The sequence below is a fragment of the Mytilus californianus genome, unplaced genomic scaffold, assembly GCF_021869535.1.
Source record: "Mytilus californianus isolate M0D057914Y unplaced genomic scaffold, xbMytCali1.0.p SCAF_2, whole genome shotgun sequence".
In the NCBI taxonomy this organism is placed as follows: domain Eukaryota; kingdom Metazoa; phylum Mollusca; class Bivalvia; order Mytilida; family Mytilidae; genus Mytilus; species Mytilus californianus.
In genome coordinates this window covers 124,576,380-124,593,526 of record NW_026262668.1, presented here as the reverse complement: position 1 = coordinate 124,593,526, position 17,147 = coordinate 124,576,380, and the positions used below count along the sequence as shown (strand labels likewise).

Below are 17,147 nucleotides of genomic sequence, written 5' to 3'. Positions count from 1 at the left end.
TTAACCTCATTTTAATGTTTCATTAGTCAATGTTAAGTTTTATTGTTTTGGTCTTTTTTTCAAGTACTATAGGCAACAGGTCAACTATATTTGGTGTATTGAATGAGTGTAAGGTGTATGTGTCTGTCTGGCAGGTATCATCTGACCATGACCTCGTTTTCATGGTTCATTGGTCAGTGTTAAGTTTAAAGTTTTTTGGTCTGTTTTTCAAGTACTATAAGCAGTAGGCCAACTATATTTGGTGTATGGAATGACTATAATGGGTACATGTCAGTCTGGCAGGTTTCATCTGACCGTGACCTCATTTTCATTGTTCATTGGTCAATGTTAAGTTTTTGTGTTTTGGTCTGTTTTTCAAGTACTATAAGCAATAGGTCAAATATATCTGGTGTATGGAATGATTGTTAGATGTAAATGTCTGTCTGGTAGGTATCGTTCAACCTTTACCTTATTTTCATGGTCCATTGGCCAATGTTAAGTTTTTGTGTTTTGGTTAGTTTTTTAATTACTATAAGCGGCAGTAGGTCAATTATATTTTGTGTATGGAATGATTGTAAGGTGTACATGTTTGTCTAGCATGCATTATCTGACCTTGACCTCATTTTAATGGTTCATTGGTCAACGTTAAGTTTTTGTGTTTTGTTCTGTTTTTCAATAACCATTAGCAATAGGTCAACTATATTTGGTGTGTGGAATAATTGTAAGGGGTATATGTCTGTATGGTAGGATTTATCTGACCATGACCTTATTGTCATGGATCTTAAAAAATGTTAAGTTTATGTGATACTTGTTGTAATACCTTGATCTTTAGGACTTTCAACATAAAATCAATGTTTAGTAAAACAGTTGAGACATTTCAGCGTGTGAACTCTTGTTTATATTTATTTAGGCAAAAACAGATGTTGTACCAGCAGAACAGAAGAAGGAGAGTGTGGAGTGGTGGGTGGTGCTTTTACCTATCGTATTAGCACTGATTGTATTGGGCGTTGTAATTTTTGTATTTTGGAAGGTAAGTTATATACATGATAGGCTGTGTTGATAGCAATATTAGCAGCAATGATTAAATTGGCCATTGTTATTTATGTATTTTGGAAGGTATTTACAATCATGGTGGGCTGTGTTGATACCAATCCATACAAAGGAAATTAATGGCCTGATTTATGTAGAAAACAATAAATGAAAAACAAAAATGATATACAGAAATGTTCTAAATGACTCACATCATACAATAAGCTTAAGCTAGCTTATGGATTTTAGCAGTTGTGAAACAATTCAACAGATACCAAAGCGGTAATGTTACAAAACAAAGACAAAAATTAGATAAAGAATAAACAGTCAGCCATTAGAATGGTTACTTATATGAGGACACATAAACAGTCCGCCATTAGAATGGTTACTTATATGAGGGCACATAAACAGTCCGCCATTAGAATGGTTACTTATATGAGGACACATAAACAGTCCGCCATTAGAATGGTTACTTATATGAGGACACATAAACAGTCCGCCATTAGAATGGTTACTTATATGAGGGCACATAAACAGTCCGCCATTAGAATGGTTACTTATATGAGGACACATAAACAGTCCGCCATTAGAATGGTTACTTATATGAGGACACATAAACAGTCCGCCATTAGAATGGTTACTTATATGAGGGCACATAAACAGTCCGCCATTAGAATGGTTACTTATATGAGGACACATAAACAGTCAGCCATTAGAATGGTTACTTATATGAGGACACATAAACAGTCCGCCATTAGAATGGTTACTTATATGAGGACACATAAACAGTCCGCCATTAGAATGGTTACTTATATGAGGGCACATAAACAGTCCGCCATTAGAATGGTTACTTGTATGAGGACACATAAACAGTCCGCCATTAGAATGGTTACTTATATGAGGGCACATAAACAGTCCGCCATTAGAATGGTTACTTATATGAGGACACATAAACAGTCCGCCATTAGAATGGTTACTTATATGAGGGCACATAAACAGTCCGCCATTAGAATGGTTACTTATATGAGGACACATAAACAGTCCGCCATTAGAATGGTTACTTATATGAGGACACATAAACAGTCCGCCATTAGAATGGTTACTTATATGAGGACACATAAACAGTCCGCCATTAGAATGGTTACTTATATGAGGGCACATAAACAGTCCGCCATTAGAATGGTTACTTATATGAGGACACATAAACAGTCCGCCATTAGAATGGTTACTTATATGAGGACACATAAACAGTCCGCCATTAGAATGGTTACTTATATGAGGGCACATAAACAGTCCGCCATTAGAATGGTTACTTATATGAGGACACATAAACAGTCCGCCATTAGAATGGTTACTTATATGAGGACACATAAACAGTCCGCCATTAGAATGGTTACTTATATGAGGACACATAAACAGTCCGCCATTAGAATGGTTACTTATATGAGGACACATAAACAGTCCGCCATTAGAATGGTTACTTATATGAGGACACATAAACAGTCCGCCATTAGAATGGTTACTTATATGAGGGCACATAAACAGTCCGCCATTAGAATGGTTACTTATATGAGGACACATAAACAGTCAGCCATTAGAATGGTTACTTATATGAGGACACATAAACAGTCCGCCATTAGAATGGTTACTTATATGAGGACACATAAACAGTCCGCCATTAGAATGGTTACTTATATGAGGGCACATAAACAGTCCGCCATTAGAATGGTTACTTGTATGAGGACACATAAACAGTCCGCCATTAGAATGGTTACTTATATGAGGGCACATAAACAGTCCGCCATTAGAATGGTTACTTGTATGAGGACACATAAACAGTCAGCCATTAGAATGGTTACTTATATGAGGACACATAAACAGTCAGCCATTAGAATGGTTACTTATATGAGGGCACATAAACAGTCAGCCATTAGAATGGTTACTTATATGAGGGCACATAAACAGTCAGCCATTAGAATGGTTACTTATATGAGGGCACATAAACAGTCCGCCATTAGAATGGTTACTTATATGAGGACACATAGTCAGCCATTAGAATGGTTACTTATATGAGGGCACATAAACAGTCAGCCATTAGAATGGTTACTTATATGAGGCCACATAAACAGTCAGCCATTAGAATGGTTACTTATATGAGGGCACATAAACAGTCCGCCATTAGAATACTTATATGAGGTCACATAAACAGTCAGCCATTAGAATGGTTACTTATATGAGGGCACATAAACAGTCAGCCATTAGAATGGTTACTTATATGAGGACACATAAACAGTCAGCCATTAGAATGGTTACTTATATGAGGACACATAAACAGTCAGCCATTAGAATGGTTACTTATATGAGGACACATAAACAGTCAGCCATTAGAATGGTTACTTATATGAGGACACAAAATCATATCTAGTTAATGTTTTATGGAACCTACCATTTCAGTTTCAGAAAGAAAATATGAGATTAATTTTCATGCTTCCTTCTAAAATCTCACAATTTGTTCCAATCTTAATATTTCTGTTGTGGTAAAAAATTTAAAATGCACAAGACAGTAAAAGCAAAGATTAGTAAAGTTACATATTTTTTTTAAATCAACCAGAACATATGTACTCTCTGTAATTAATTTTTTTTTTACAGTTGGGATTCTTTAAACGAAAACATAAAGAAATAATGGAAGCCAGAAAAAAATCTCAGTACGCAGAACCAATAAAAGATAAAGAAAATTTAATACAGAATGGCAATAATAAAGAAAAAGAGGCTCCTAATGAAACAAAGGAAGATGGACCTCCAATTGATGTGAGTGCTGAAAATTATGATGAGTTCGATAAAATGTTGAAAGAGGTTCAAGATTATGCCTAATGCATAAAAGATTAGCATGAGATGTTTTAGATATGGAAATTTGTATTGGAAGCCTTATTTAAATAAGCCTGGATTACAAGCATGCTTACAGAGGCTGGTCAAAGACCTATTTTATCTAGAAAGTCTGCCAAAAGTCAACAATTCCTGTATTTCTTCCTTTTTAAATAAACTATAAAGGATCTCATTGATATTTTGTTGAATGGCTAATTTCAACATAAGGAACTGAAAATAGCAGATGAATATCCATAATAAGTGCCATATAGAGTCTAGACATTTGTCCGATTGTAATGATCTTTTGGGTGTGAAATCTTTTTTTAATGTGTTTTTACACACTTCCATGACCCAAACTATTAACATTGCTTTAATTTTAAAAATCTTAACACAGAAGTTAGTGTTAACCCATTTAAACCTACACATTCTTAGATTTTTTAGTATTTTCACCCAGAAGATATCTTTCATATGTAGATGAATATTATTACTCTGATTAATCACATTGCCTTTGGTTTATCAACATATCAAAGTAGAACGGTTTTTGTTGAGCTTTTCTTTTAAAGTATTGATAGTTATGTACACAAGAGACCAAAAATAGAGATTTTAGTGAAAGTTGACAAACTCTCCTGGATTTTAACCAGATTTTGGACTAGAAAACATAGAGCTCAGGGTTTAGCAAACTAAATTTTCAAGTCATGTAGATTGATTGTTGTAACACACATAATTTGGAAAGATCTTCAGTTTGATGCATGACCTATAATGTTTTTGGCTCCAAAACTTATGAAAATTGTTGCTTTTTTCATTGAATTTGGTTCAAAACTGAAATATACTTTTACATCATAAAAACAAATCTTATACATACATTAAAAAAGACCTATTTACTATCTACTCATTGTTTAACTACATTGTTATATGGCCATTAAATCATAATTGGAAATTATAACTGGAAAAAATGGTGATATTGGGGTCCCATCAAACCTTGTTTGACTTTAGATGCATATTAATAACTTAAAAAACACAATACTTTAAAAAAAAATGATTGATTCTATTGTTCTTGATATCACACACGCTTTAATCAGATAGGGGTTCATAATTTTATTTTGACAATCTATACAATATTAGGTTGGACACAGTTAGACTATTAGAATTAAAACAACATTATGTGGTGATATGAAAAATATTACAGTAGATTATTTTTAAAGAAGTGTCTAGTCTTTTTCTTAGCTCTTATTATCTTTTACTGCCATTTGTGTGTGATATTATGAGTTTAATTGATTATGTGTATATTGTGTTGTATCAGTTGTGTGTAATTCATTAATTCTCCTTCATTTTTTACCAAGCTTGCTCAATAAGTGTTATGTATTACCTTTTTAATTGATCTGTTGTGATTGAAAAGAAAGTTTTATATGATTTTGCAGATTCAGATTCAGATTCAATATTTTATTATAGTCTCACTACTTGCAATACATAAATATACAGTACATACAGAGTATATACACAATATAAAACAGACAATTAACAAATATAAAATACAAGTACCATTCTATTAGGAATTATGAGAGACTGTAAAATAAATTCTATATAAAACTATTTTATTACATAAGACTATTAAAATAACTTTATTTTAAGAATATAAAAAGGTATTTCTTCTACTTAAAATATTAAAGCAGGTTTTGGCAACCATATCATAACAATTAATATTTTGAAATAAATACACAAATTTATCATCATCAGACAAATCATAAAAATCTACATTATACTTCATAGCTTCACTATATAAACAAAAACGCAAATCTGCATATAACGGGCATGATAATATGACATGTTTTTCATCTTCTATTTTATCATTACACATAAAACACACTCTTTCGTCTACATTTTTTTTGCACTAAACTGACTGATTTAATGAGAAATCTGCCAAAATTTCTTTAATTTCTAATCAAAGAATATATCATTTTAAATTGTGAAACTATCTTAAAGCTTTTTTTGCAAATATTCAAAATTAGGTATTTGTTGGAATAGGTATCAAGAACAGATAATCTGGTCAATAGGATTTAACTAAGATTTTGAACTTTCATAGAAGGAAAGCTTACAGCTTATATAATAAAGTCCTTTCATCTGCATATAAATGCTTAATATTTTATTTTACTACTGATTTTGGTAATTGGGATAACTGAGGTTTGATTAGTATGCAATCAGGATTTATTATGACCAGTAGACATTATATAAGCATAGAATATACCAGTGTAGCTTTATTTGTCCATTATATTTGATATTTTCTTGATTGATTATATTTCTGGGTATGTGATCGAGGGCTTCCAAAACAGTCATATTTGCTGGACAAATCTGTTTCTTTCAATATATGTCTAGATAGAATAACATTGAACTTGACCTGCAGAATGTTATATATAATCAGACAGAGGTTCAAGGTGATCATTTTAGGCTAGACAGTTTTCCCAAATTAAAATTGATTCAAAATTAGTTGTTAAACAAATTAGAGGATATTTATTGGACAATTTAGTGCAAAAACATCATATGTTTAAAATATTTACTTATCTTCTTCAGTCGATTCAATAATTTTTTGTTTAAGATTTGAACTGATTTGGTCATTAAAGACACTCAAATCAAATCTGCCAAAAAACGTCACTTTTCAGATGATTTTTGTCTAAAATGGAAGTGGTCGCATTCATGTTCAGTCTCAACATTTATATATGTTATGTATTATCATTAAATACAAAATATATTAAAATATTTAGACTGAACACAAATGCAGCCACTTCCATTTTAGACAAAAACCGTCTTAAGATTAGCCCAAATGCTAAAATTGTGAAGATTTCAGTATTTTTTCATGAAATAATGATGCTAGTACTTGATGCTTGTCCATTGTATTGTCAAAAACAGCTCATATTTATGTAACAAAAGTATTATACTTTCCAATGAATAGCTAAAAGTTTACATTTTCAACAACTTTGTAAAAACACTATAATTTGGGGCCAAAAAGGGGTCTTACTGGACCTACTCCTTTGGCCTAAAAAGGCCATTTTATGTCACAGTCACAGTCTTTATCAAAAAGATATTTTATCCACATTTTCACTTTTTTTTTAGAAACACAGTCTTTATCAAAAAGATATTTTATCCACATTTTCACTTTTTTTTAGAAATATCTTTTGGCAAATGATATCTTTTTAGATCGAGCTGTGGCTCATCTCTAATAGCAATAACAAATCTCAACATAATATGCTATTTTAAAAGTCTTCCTTAAGGAATGAAGTTTGAAGCAAATATGCAAAGTAAAATTCATTAGAATGCTAGTAAGTGATCAACAGAAAACTTTGAATGATGGTGTCAATTCAAAGCTAAAATCAAGAACTAGTCCCTGAAGTTAAGTTCTTACCATGTCTTAAAATGACAATGTCATTTAAAAGCCACAATCAAGTATTTGGCGCTCAAGTTAAGTTTTGTTTTGTCTTGGAAAGACAATCTGTCCATCAAGTTATTTTCTTATCCTCAAGTAGCAGTATAGTAATTTCCTAGCACAAGAACTTAAAAATGTTCTCTGAATTGAACAAGAAAAAGATATTTATAGGGCTAACGATGTAAATTTATAAAGAAAATCATAACTATCAGACATCTAGAACTTCATTTTAGAAAATGGATGATTTTTTATCATTCATATGATTAGATGGATTTTACCTTTGGTTGTGATTGTGTGATACCATTTTGATTGTTTTATACATATGTATTGTACATGGTTGTTAAGATTGAAATACCTTGTTAATGATAACTTTTTATGATGCCCATGTTTACTGTTGTAGTTCAACTTGGTTGTTATGTTTGATCAGCTACAGCTCATCTTTGTGTGTGTGTGTTTTTAACTAGCATGCTACAATATTTTTATAGCTATAGTTTATTTATGAATGTAGAAAAAAAACGATTCTGTGCATGCCAGTGGTGTTCAGATTTTTCTTGGTAAGTTGTTTTTAGTTTTTGCAAGAGTTTTTAAAAATTTGCTTTAACTAGTATGCTTCAGTGTATTATATTTTTTGCATAGAATTGTAAATTAATTTGGTGTTGATTGGCAGATCTTTGCTACTCTCTATTAGAATTATTCTCTACCTTTTAAATGTGGGGCACTTTAAAGAGGTGATAAATGGACAGAAAGTTACTATATTGTTTGGACAAAAAGTCACAATTAATAAGAATACAGTTTAGGACATTGTTCATTATGATCGCTAAATGTAGAGTTATCAGATTTTGATTATACAAAGGGTATTGTTCTGAGCTCCATGATGCCAGGTGAGAAACTTTTAGCTTGTTTTCTTTACTTTTTGATCCTTATTAATTTGTTGATAATAAATTTTGTTTAAAAATTGTTCCATATTAGATAGTTCAACAAAATAACATAAACTTTTTTGCCCCTACCGAGTAGCGCAAGCATTAAGGTATACAGTTATCTTTTCGTCCCTCCATCTGTACGTCCAGAAATTGGTTTCCATTCTCTTACTTTTTTTTGCCTCAACCAAATATTCTGAAACTTATACATAATGCTTATTACCACCAAACACAGATCAAGTACGAATTTTGGTGGTGTTGCTTTCACCGTTCTTGAGTTATGTCCCTTTATAAATGGAATATTTGGCAAATTTGTAGTTTCTGCACTCTAACTTTTCTTTGCCACAACTAAATCTTCTGAAACTTATATACAATGATTATTAGTACCAAACACAGATTAAGTTAGAATTTGGGTGGTGGCACTTTCTCCATTCTTGAGTTATGTCCCATTAGAAATGGAAAAATTGGTGAATTTGCTTTTTCTGCACTCTAACTTTACTGTGCATCAATGTCTCTTACCACCAAACACAGATTGAGATCAAATTTTGGTGGGGTAACTTACCCTGTTCTTAAGTTACCCTATTACTGTTTGTTATTGAACAATGAGAGCACTCAAACACCCAAGCAATCTCCAATGACAATAAACAGAATCAAATGTCATTAAGTTTCAAAGAAAACAAAAGGTCAGTAGGTATGAATTAATACATTGACATTGCATATTTACAAATGGGGGAATCTGTGTCTCATGGACACATTCTTCTTTTACTTTAGAAATAAATCATTTGTTCACAGAAGACAGAATAATGTAAAAACTGAATTGTGCCTTTTTGACATTCTTAGAGGTTTACTTATTGGATAGACACTGTTTATTGTCCTCTGACTTTCTGACATTCTTAGAGGATTACTTATTGGATAGACACTGTTTATTGTCCTCTGACTTTCTGACATTCTTAGAGGTTTACTTATTGGATAGACACTGTTTATTGTCCTCTAACTTTCTGACATTCTTAGAGGTTTACTTATTGGATAGACACTGTTTATTGTCCTCTGACTTTCTGACATTCTTAGAGGTTTACTTATTGGATAGACACTGTTTATTGTCCTCTGACTTTCTGACATTCTTAGAGGTTTACTTATTGCATAGACACTGTTTATTGTCCTCTGACTTTCTGACATTCTTAGAGGTTTACTTATTGCATAGACACTGTTTATTGTCCTCTGACTTTCTGACATTCTTAGAGGTTTACTTATTGCATAGACACTGATTATTGGTGACCTAAAGATATCAGGTGGGTTTTGGTCTACGAAAAATGACAAGCATGTCAAGCCCTCAACTGCCACTATTCTCAAATGAGTTGTGAAATTGAGAATGGAAATGGGGAATATGTCAAAGAGACAATAACCCGGCCAAAGAGCAGATAACAGCTGAAGGCCACCAATGGGTTTTCAACACAGCGAGAAAATCCCGCACCCGGAGGTGGTCCTCAGCTGGCCCCTAAATAAAAATGTATACTAGTTCAGTGAAAATGGACGTCATACTAAACTCCAAAACATATAAATGAACTAAAATTAAAAAACATACAAGACTAACAAAGGCCAGAGGCTCCTGACTTAGGACAGGCGTAAAAATAACATATATTAACAACTGCAGGTGGCATAGTCACTAAAAATAGATATTATCTGCAAAGTTAAAAATTATTTCATGCTCAAGTAGTGTTCAATTATATGAACACAAAGATAATGTTTAACATTTTTAACCATTGTTAACATTTGTATACAAGTCATTTAAAGTCATGTCTATAAATTCAATTGCATCTAGTGTGATTAAACTTTACAAGAGGATTGTTATACATTTGAATGCAAAAACACTCGAAGTCAAAAAGTAAAAGAAAAAAAGAAAAAAAACTGTTTTGAAAAATAGGGTCCATTAATGTTCATGTTTTAAAGGGGCATTAGCTGCCAATTTAATAACCATCCAGTTGACTCAAGCTATCTTGTTTGAATTAAAAGATAATGAAATATTTAACAGAATTCAAAAGACCCATAGGAAACTATAAACAATACATGAAATTGTAATAAAGTATAAGCATTTCATGAGTATTTTAGAACTGAACGTCATCTTATTCACCAACATGATGACCTCCAACACTGTGGATGGTCACGTGACTCTATAGAAACATAAATATAAAAAGACAAGAACAAGCAATAGTATAATGACAATTTTCCTAGGTCTTTTTGAATTGATGACATAGATTTATAAATATGTAAATCATTTTTTTACCTATATAAGAATGATATATTGTGGGCTGATTAAGTCAACAAAATGGCTCCGTTGTTTCACTATTCAATTTTTACAATTTTATCTTTTTAATGACTAAACATGTTAAACATATATAAGCCCAAACCCATCTCCAAATAAGGGTCAAATTAGAGGCATACAGACACACAGGTCTTGCAATACAATAATATCAGTGCTGTTTGATCAATTTTTATTACAAAATTGGAAAAACCAGGCTGCTAATATAGATTTTTTATTTAAATAAACTGCTTTTTATAGTTGACGAACAAATCCTTATTTTTGAATTTTTGTCTTAATTGTAGCTAATGCTCCTTTGAGTTTGAATAATTCTCCAACTGCTTATTTATATATATATTTCAACCATGTATGACTTTCCTTTATAAATATATTGTTCTGACCCATATTAATTAGTGCTACAAATTAATCAGAAATCAACTGACCATTATTAATACATGTAGTAATTCATTGGTTCTATTGTACGATTCACATATATAAATGACTATAAAATCTTCAAAGTATTTTAAGAAGTATGTTTTTCATAACAAATTGGGCATTCAATTCAAACACTTTTCATGTAAAAATAATTTATATAGATAATAGTAGAATGAGTTGTATATCATAAAGTGTGTAGTATGGACTTGCTTATATAGGGCACACAAGTTTTGTTTAAGTTGTTTTCTGTTGCTTCAGGTTCTATTATATTGACTTTTAATCGTATTATGATTTATTGTTACAGTAGAAAAACTAAAACAAAGTATCCTGACCACTGAAGGAATTTAAAGCTTAAATAGCAGAGTTAAAACTTGTAATGGAAATTATACTGACAGAAATCAGATGTCTTAGCATTGAAAACACAACTTTTTGTGGAATATTTTGTTTACAAACTTAAAATCTTTTTATCATTATTATAAATTAAGGCAGATTTTGTATATATAGCTGGTAACAAAATGATTGACTTGCAATCTTTGATTGAATTTAATTGAATTTTGATTTTGTTTAATACATTTATTTTTACCAGTGTTATTCATGAAGATGTTGTGATAATCAGTGGTGTGTTCATTTTATCCGCTCATTTTAATCATTTAAATCATTCAACTATTGTATTTGATTTGTCAACAATTTTACCATAATGTCTATGCTGCAGTAGAATTAATATCTTATATAGCCAAGTATCCAAACTGAATGTAAAGGAACTGTCATGAGTCCTAGTGTGTACTTGATCTATAAGAAGTCATATTTGTAAAGTTTTATTGTTATACTTATGATATGATATTGTGTGTACAGGATATATGTAAACAAATATTCTAAACACATGTGAAAAGTGCTTATATTTTGTTTCTTTCCTGTAAAATCCACAAAATTAATTCTTTGACATCATTAACAATTTGCATTGCTTTATACATGATTTAGTTATTGATTGTTTCCTGTTATTCAGTAATTAATATTAGCAAATTTTATATTTATAGATACCTCATGATACCACTTGATGTGAACATATTTATTGTTATTAATCTACAAATCAGGTATTTCAGTATTCTTTTTTATCTTGGAAAGTGCTCAAAATCTATATAGGAAATGTTGCCTGGAATAACACCTTCCATCAAATATGGAAATATGCCATGTTGCCTGGAATAACACAGATCTATTATATAAAATCTTGTCTGAAAATGATGGGAATTTTGCACAACATCATATTTATTATTAACAGTTATAAATAATGACAATGTTTCCCAGTGTTTTTTAATAATTATTTTTTTGTACAAACACTATGTTTAAAAGTAGATGATAGTCTTAGTATGCTAGTACTAGGGGATAAGTTTCTAGTTTGAAATTTGTTTTGAAGCCTGAATCAAATAGCTAATGATTGTAGCAAAATATTGTTAAGATCCAATAGTTTGGAATATTACTTTTGGGGGTATTGTTAAAATGAAAGGTCTTCTTTATCAACATTTTGGCTATTTTATTTCTGACACCATATTTTTAATCAATCGGTCAAGAAATTTACACATATGGTTAGCATTTAATTTATTAGGTCATTGTATCATTTATTTCAGTCACCTTGTCATTATTCAGAGCTGTTCTATCACTAATTAATATTGATTGTGAATTGACCTAATCACATTATAATGTTATGTTATAAAATAAACAATGAAAAATTGCATGTTGTTATGTGCATGTGAAATATAAGTTTTTGTGTACATGAATGTAATACGCTTTAATGTATATTGATGCTGTGAATGAGAATGTTTTAAGAAGGTATGCATGTAGATTATTTAATAAATACTATACAAAGCATGAATCTAGTACTCAATTGCATTTGTCGTCGTCATTTAAAATATATGTTTTGAAAAGATTAATTGAAACTACATAACAAAGAAAAACGAATGACAAAGATGTAGGCTTTATTTACCTTAAACAGTTCTTTAGTACAAAGGAAAAATAGAAAATATTACAAGATTAAATCTGAAACAGTTTTTCTGAGTAAGTGGGTTGAAAATTCCAATCCTTTTTACTTAGTTTTCTGTATTTGGTTCAGTCATTGGTAAATGCTTGAACTATATCTTTACTGCGACTGTCATACAAGTGAGAGGTTTAGCTAGCTTTAAAACCAGGTTCAATCCACCATTTTCTACATAAGAAAATGCCTGTACCAAGTCAGGAATATGACAGTTGTTATCCATTCGTTTGATGTGTTTGAACTTTTGATATTGCCATTTAATTGGGGACTTTCCTTTTTGAATTTTCCTCGGAGTGCAGTATTTTTGTGATTTTACTTTTTACTGGCAACATAACGTGAACACATTTGTGGCTCATATCTTCTTATTTTTATATGCAATGTCTGTATTTTGAAGAATACAATTTAAACCTTATTGCACTTAAGGAATAATATTAAAGTTTGCTAATTTTAAACAGAGATATAGTTGGTAAATCTCAAAAACACAAGATGCATCAATAGTTGACTCTGTTCAAAATTTAATTCCTTTTGAATAAATAAACCAAGATAAAAGATCTGAGGGAGCAAGATTGGGATATTCGTCAGGTAGTAAGATGGGGAGATTCGACAGGTAGTAATATTGGGAGATTCAACTGGGTAAGGCCCTCCTGATATATATGCATTCCCCATCATGCGAGTCCCGACTCAGAAAAAAACTGTCACTATAGGGAATAGGACACTATTGGTAAATAAAAAACACAGTGTTGGTGCCCATTATAGAAACATAGGAATAAGTCGACAATTTGACATTTTGGGTTTGATTATTTTATAACTGTAATCCCTCGTTTTGATTAGATATAATATAGAGCCGGTGTATTAACATTAAAAGAAAACCCGCCCTGTGAATTTTATGAAATGGTTCACTTAAAAAGAAACTTTATACAAGAAAATATTGAGTTATATCTGTTCCCAACCTGTAAAAATACTTTTACAATAGTACCTAAATTAATACTTTTGGACCTTTCCTTTGTACTTAAGTGCAAATTGTATAGATATATTGGTTGCAACTTGCAGCATTTTTTCTCGATGTGCATGTATACTTTTTGTCCTTTTAATTTTTCTCTGAAATTAATTTGTATGCTTGAATATATTTATTACCTGTTAGAAGAAGGAAAAGAGATGCATATTATTTGTATTGATTAAATGTTTACTGTAGTAGGGTGGTCGTAAGTTATTATAAACATCTGAATTTTTTAATTAAAAATGATAGATGTGTCCCTAGTGTTAAAAATTTTGCAATAAATGTCAGAAACGAAAATAAATAATTTTATTAGATATAGAATATTCAAGTTCATTACAATGGCACCAAAAAATATACACTCAAAGATAACGATACAATTGTTGTAAAAATGAAAACAACACGTTATAAATTTCATGCTTCGAAGCGCTTTTCTTGATTTACCTTCATCAGGAACGCTCAAAGCCGAATATTTGAAATCCAAGGATGTATAAGGACCAAAAACGTTGAAGAGCTATAAACCAAAAAGGACCTAAAAAAAATAGCCAAATCCATCTAAGGGAGTTGAAAACCTTGTAAATATTCTTACAATTTAAAGATCTAAGACCATAAAGACATGTCTCTCATGAGTTGAGACATTGAGGGCCCATTGTATAGGTGTAATATTTGAGATGGTGGCCATCAAAAATAGTGTTTTTCAATTCAGTGGTTTTTCCTCATAATCCTGGTGGATGTCTTGAGTTTTTGCATTAAGAGCACAGCTCTTTTAATGAAGTCGGTATACTGTGAAAATGAAGACGCCTATACACGTATCAATCTAAGACCAATATGTAGATGTTAAGGAGACAGTAGTTTACCGATGTCCAAATCTCGTAAATCGAATGTATTAGTACCAGATTCAATTAAGAAATGGGAATGTCATTCGATAGGGCAGATGATATGTTTCTGTGTGATAAAGAAAATACAACTTTTTGGAATTTTGGGTCCTCAATGCTCTTCAACTTTATACTTGTTTGGCTTTATAACTTTTTTTATCTGAGCGTCACTGATGAGTCTTATGTAGACGAAACGCGCGTCTGGCGTATTAAATTATAATCCTGGTACCTTTGATAACTATTTACACCACTGGGTCGATGCTACTGCTGGTGGACGTTTCGTCCCCGAGGGTATCACCATCCCAGTAGTCAGCACTTCGGTGTTGACATGGATATCAATTATATGGTCGTTTTTATAAATTTCCTGTTACAAAACTTTGAATTTTTCGAAAAACTAAGGATTTTCTTATCCCAGAAATAAATTACCTTAGCCGTATTTGGCACAACTTTTTGGAATATTGGGTCCTCAATGCTCTTCAACTTTGTACTTGTTTGGCTTTATAATTTTTTTGATCTGAGCGTCACTGATGAGTCTTGTGTAGACGAAACGCGCGTCTGGCGTATTAAATTATAATCCTGGTACCTTTGATAACTATTTAATCGAAAAACTGAAATATTCATATTTGTCAAAAGATCCTATATTGAGGCTGTCCATCTATGGCAATTTGAAGAAATAGAAAAGAATATTTACCACAATTACTATTTTTGGTAGTATTTGTAATATCACGTCGCCTGGGACATATGAGATGCAAGCTCTCTCCAAAATATTTTTTACTGAGTTGCATACTACCATTAATATCCGATAACTTGAAACTGACAAGAATCTTTTCCTTAGCAACCAAACAAGGCTAAGTAAATACAAAAAGTAAAGATCCAGAGGTTTCTATCATTGGCCTAAAATAAGTTGTTTTAATATACTTTATGCAAATTTCTTATAGTATCCATTCATTTCATTGGACACGCGGCAATTGTTAATTTTCACTAACCTTTCATAAGCCCCGCCCATCCATAGCAACATGTGATAATATGAGCAACTGGTATTAATGTCTAAAATTAACACCCGCTGAGCCCAAAGTTTGGCGATCCGGAACAAATAACTACCGCTCCGGCCGAGGTTTACCGATTCCTATTTCTACATCATTTCCGTCGTTTTATTGTTGTTATTAGTAAACTTTCTTAATTTATGACTTTTTTTTAAACAATTTTCCTTCTAATAGCATAATGCACACTTGAATCATAAGGCATTCAGTATAATAAAAATATATTGCCCTTGGATGAAGGTGTTAGGGTGATTAACACACTCGACTTCGTCTTGGCTGATATTTTTTTCCCTCGTGTGTTAATTTACCCTAACACCTTCATCCAAGGGCAGTTTGGTTACAAAGACAACTGACTTCAATAATCGAGATATAAGATGAAAAGAAAGATCAAGACCATATATGGAAATTTCATTCCAAAATGATGATGAAATATAATCACGTACTCAATTCAGAACATGAATAATATTAACGCTACCAATTTTGCTGCACCAGATGCGCATTTCGACAAGTAATGTTTCTTCAATGATGCTCGAGGCCAAAATATTTAAAAATTCAAGACCTAATACAAACGTTGATGACCTGATAAAACCAAAAGGTCCAAAAGTAAAGTCAAACCTGGACAATTAACCAGAACCATGCATTACATTCCTAAATTTAAGATAATTTAAAAATTTAAAACAGCACATTTAAGTAAAGCAATATCCGCATTTTCATGCCAATACTGAAGTACAGGCTACTGGGCTAATGAAAAGTGTATTTTCATTGAGTGCGACTCCAGTTGATTGGAAAGACGATATTTCACCTTTCAATCAGAAGTTTTGACAAGAGAACGTGCGATAAAAGTTTAAAGAACGCTCGATAAAAAAGAAAAAAGAAATCCCCAATGACTGTATCAGCAGAAATACTAATGTAACAAAAATGAATCTAATAGTCATTCCCTTTGCAAAACATATTTCCTGAGTCCATCAAAACTTTAGATTGATGAATCAGCCAGCATACACTTGTTGATTTCAAAGAAAGCACATGTTAAACTTTGAAACAAAACGTAAGAACAACTTTTTGACATGAAATCAAATAGACTAATGTAACCAATTTTGGAATTCTAATCATCGACTCAGTTTATCATAATTACATTGCTGAAACATTGTTTACCTTCACTCGGTTGCATGTTATCACGATTTTCTTTAATCTTTAAAAATATATACTTAACGTTATTCAAAAATTTTAAAAAAAATATCGGTTGGAAAAGAGGAAATATAAAATTTTAAATTTCAAGGTC

The 17,147-nt window shown here is 31.4% G+C and overlaps 1 protein-coding gene across 8 annotated transcripts in view; it reads left to right on the top strand.

The window, feature by feature from the left end:
• The window catches only part of LOC127730904 (integrin alpha pat-2-like), a 61,737-nt gene that overhangs the window by 41,510 nt on the left and 3,080 nt on the right, over nucleotides 1-17,147 (top strand). For 4 of the 8 annotated variants that reach the window (XM_052239514.1, XM_052239518.1, XM_052239519.1 and 1 more), the window contains 4 exons: nucleotides 890-1,009; nucleotides 3,658-3,816; nucleotides 7,794-7,839; nucleotides 11,238-12,800. In XM_052239514.1, coding sequence (XP_052095474.1) covers nucleotides 890-1,009; nucleotides 3,658-3,816; nucleotides 7,794-7,839; nucleotides 11,238-11,281 — 369 coding nt within the window. In that variant the 3' untranslated portion in view covers nucleotides 11,282-12,800. Of the gene's footprint in view, nucleotides 1-889; nucleotides 1,010-3,657; nucleotides 3,817-7,793; nucleotides 7,840-11,237; nucleotides 12,801-17,147 lie in introns of those variants that run through there. The other 4 variants (XR_007995363.1, XM_052239515.1, XM_052239517.1 and 1 more) reach the window with 4 other exon arrangements.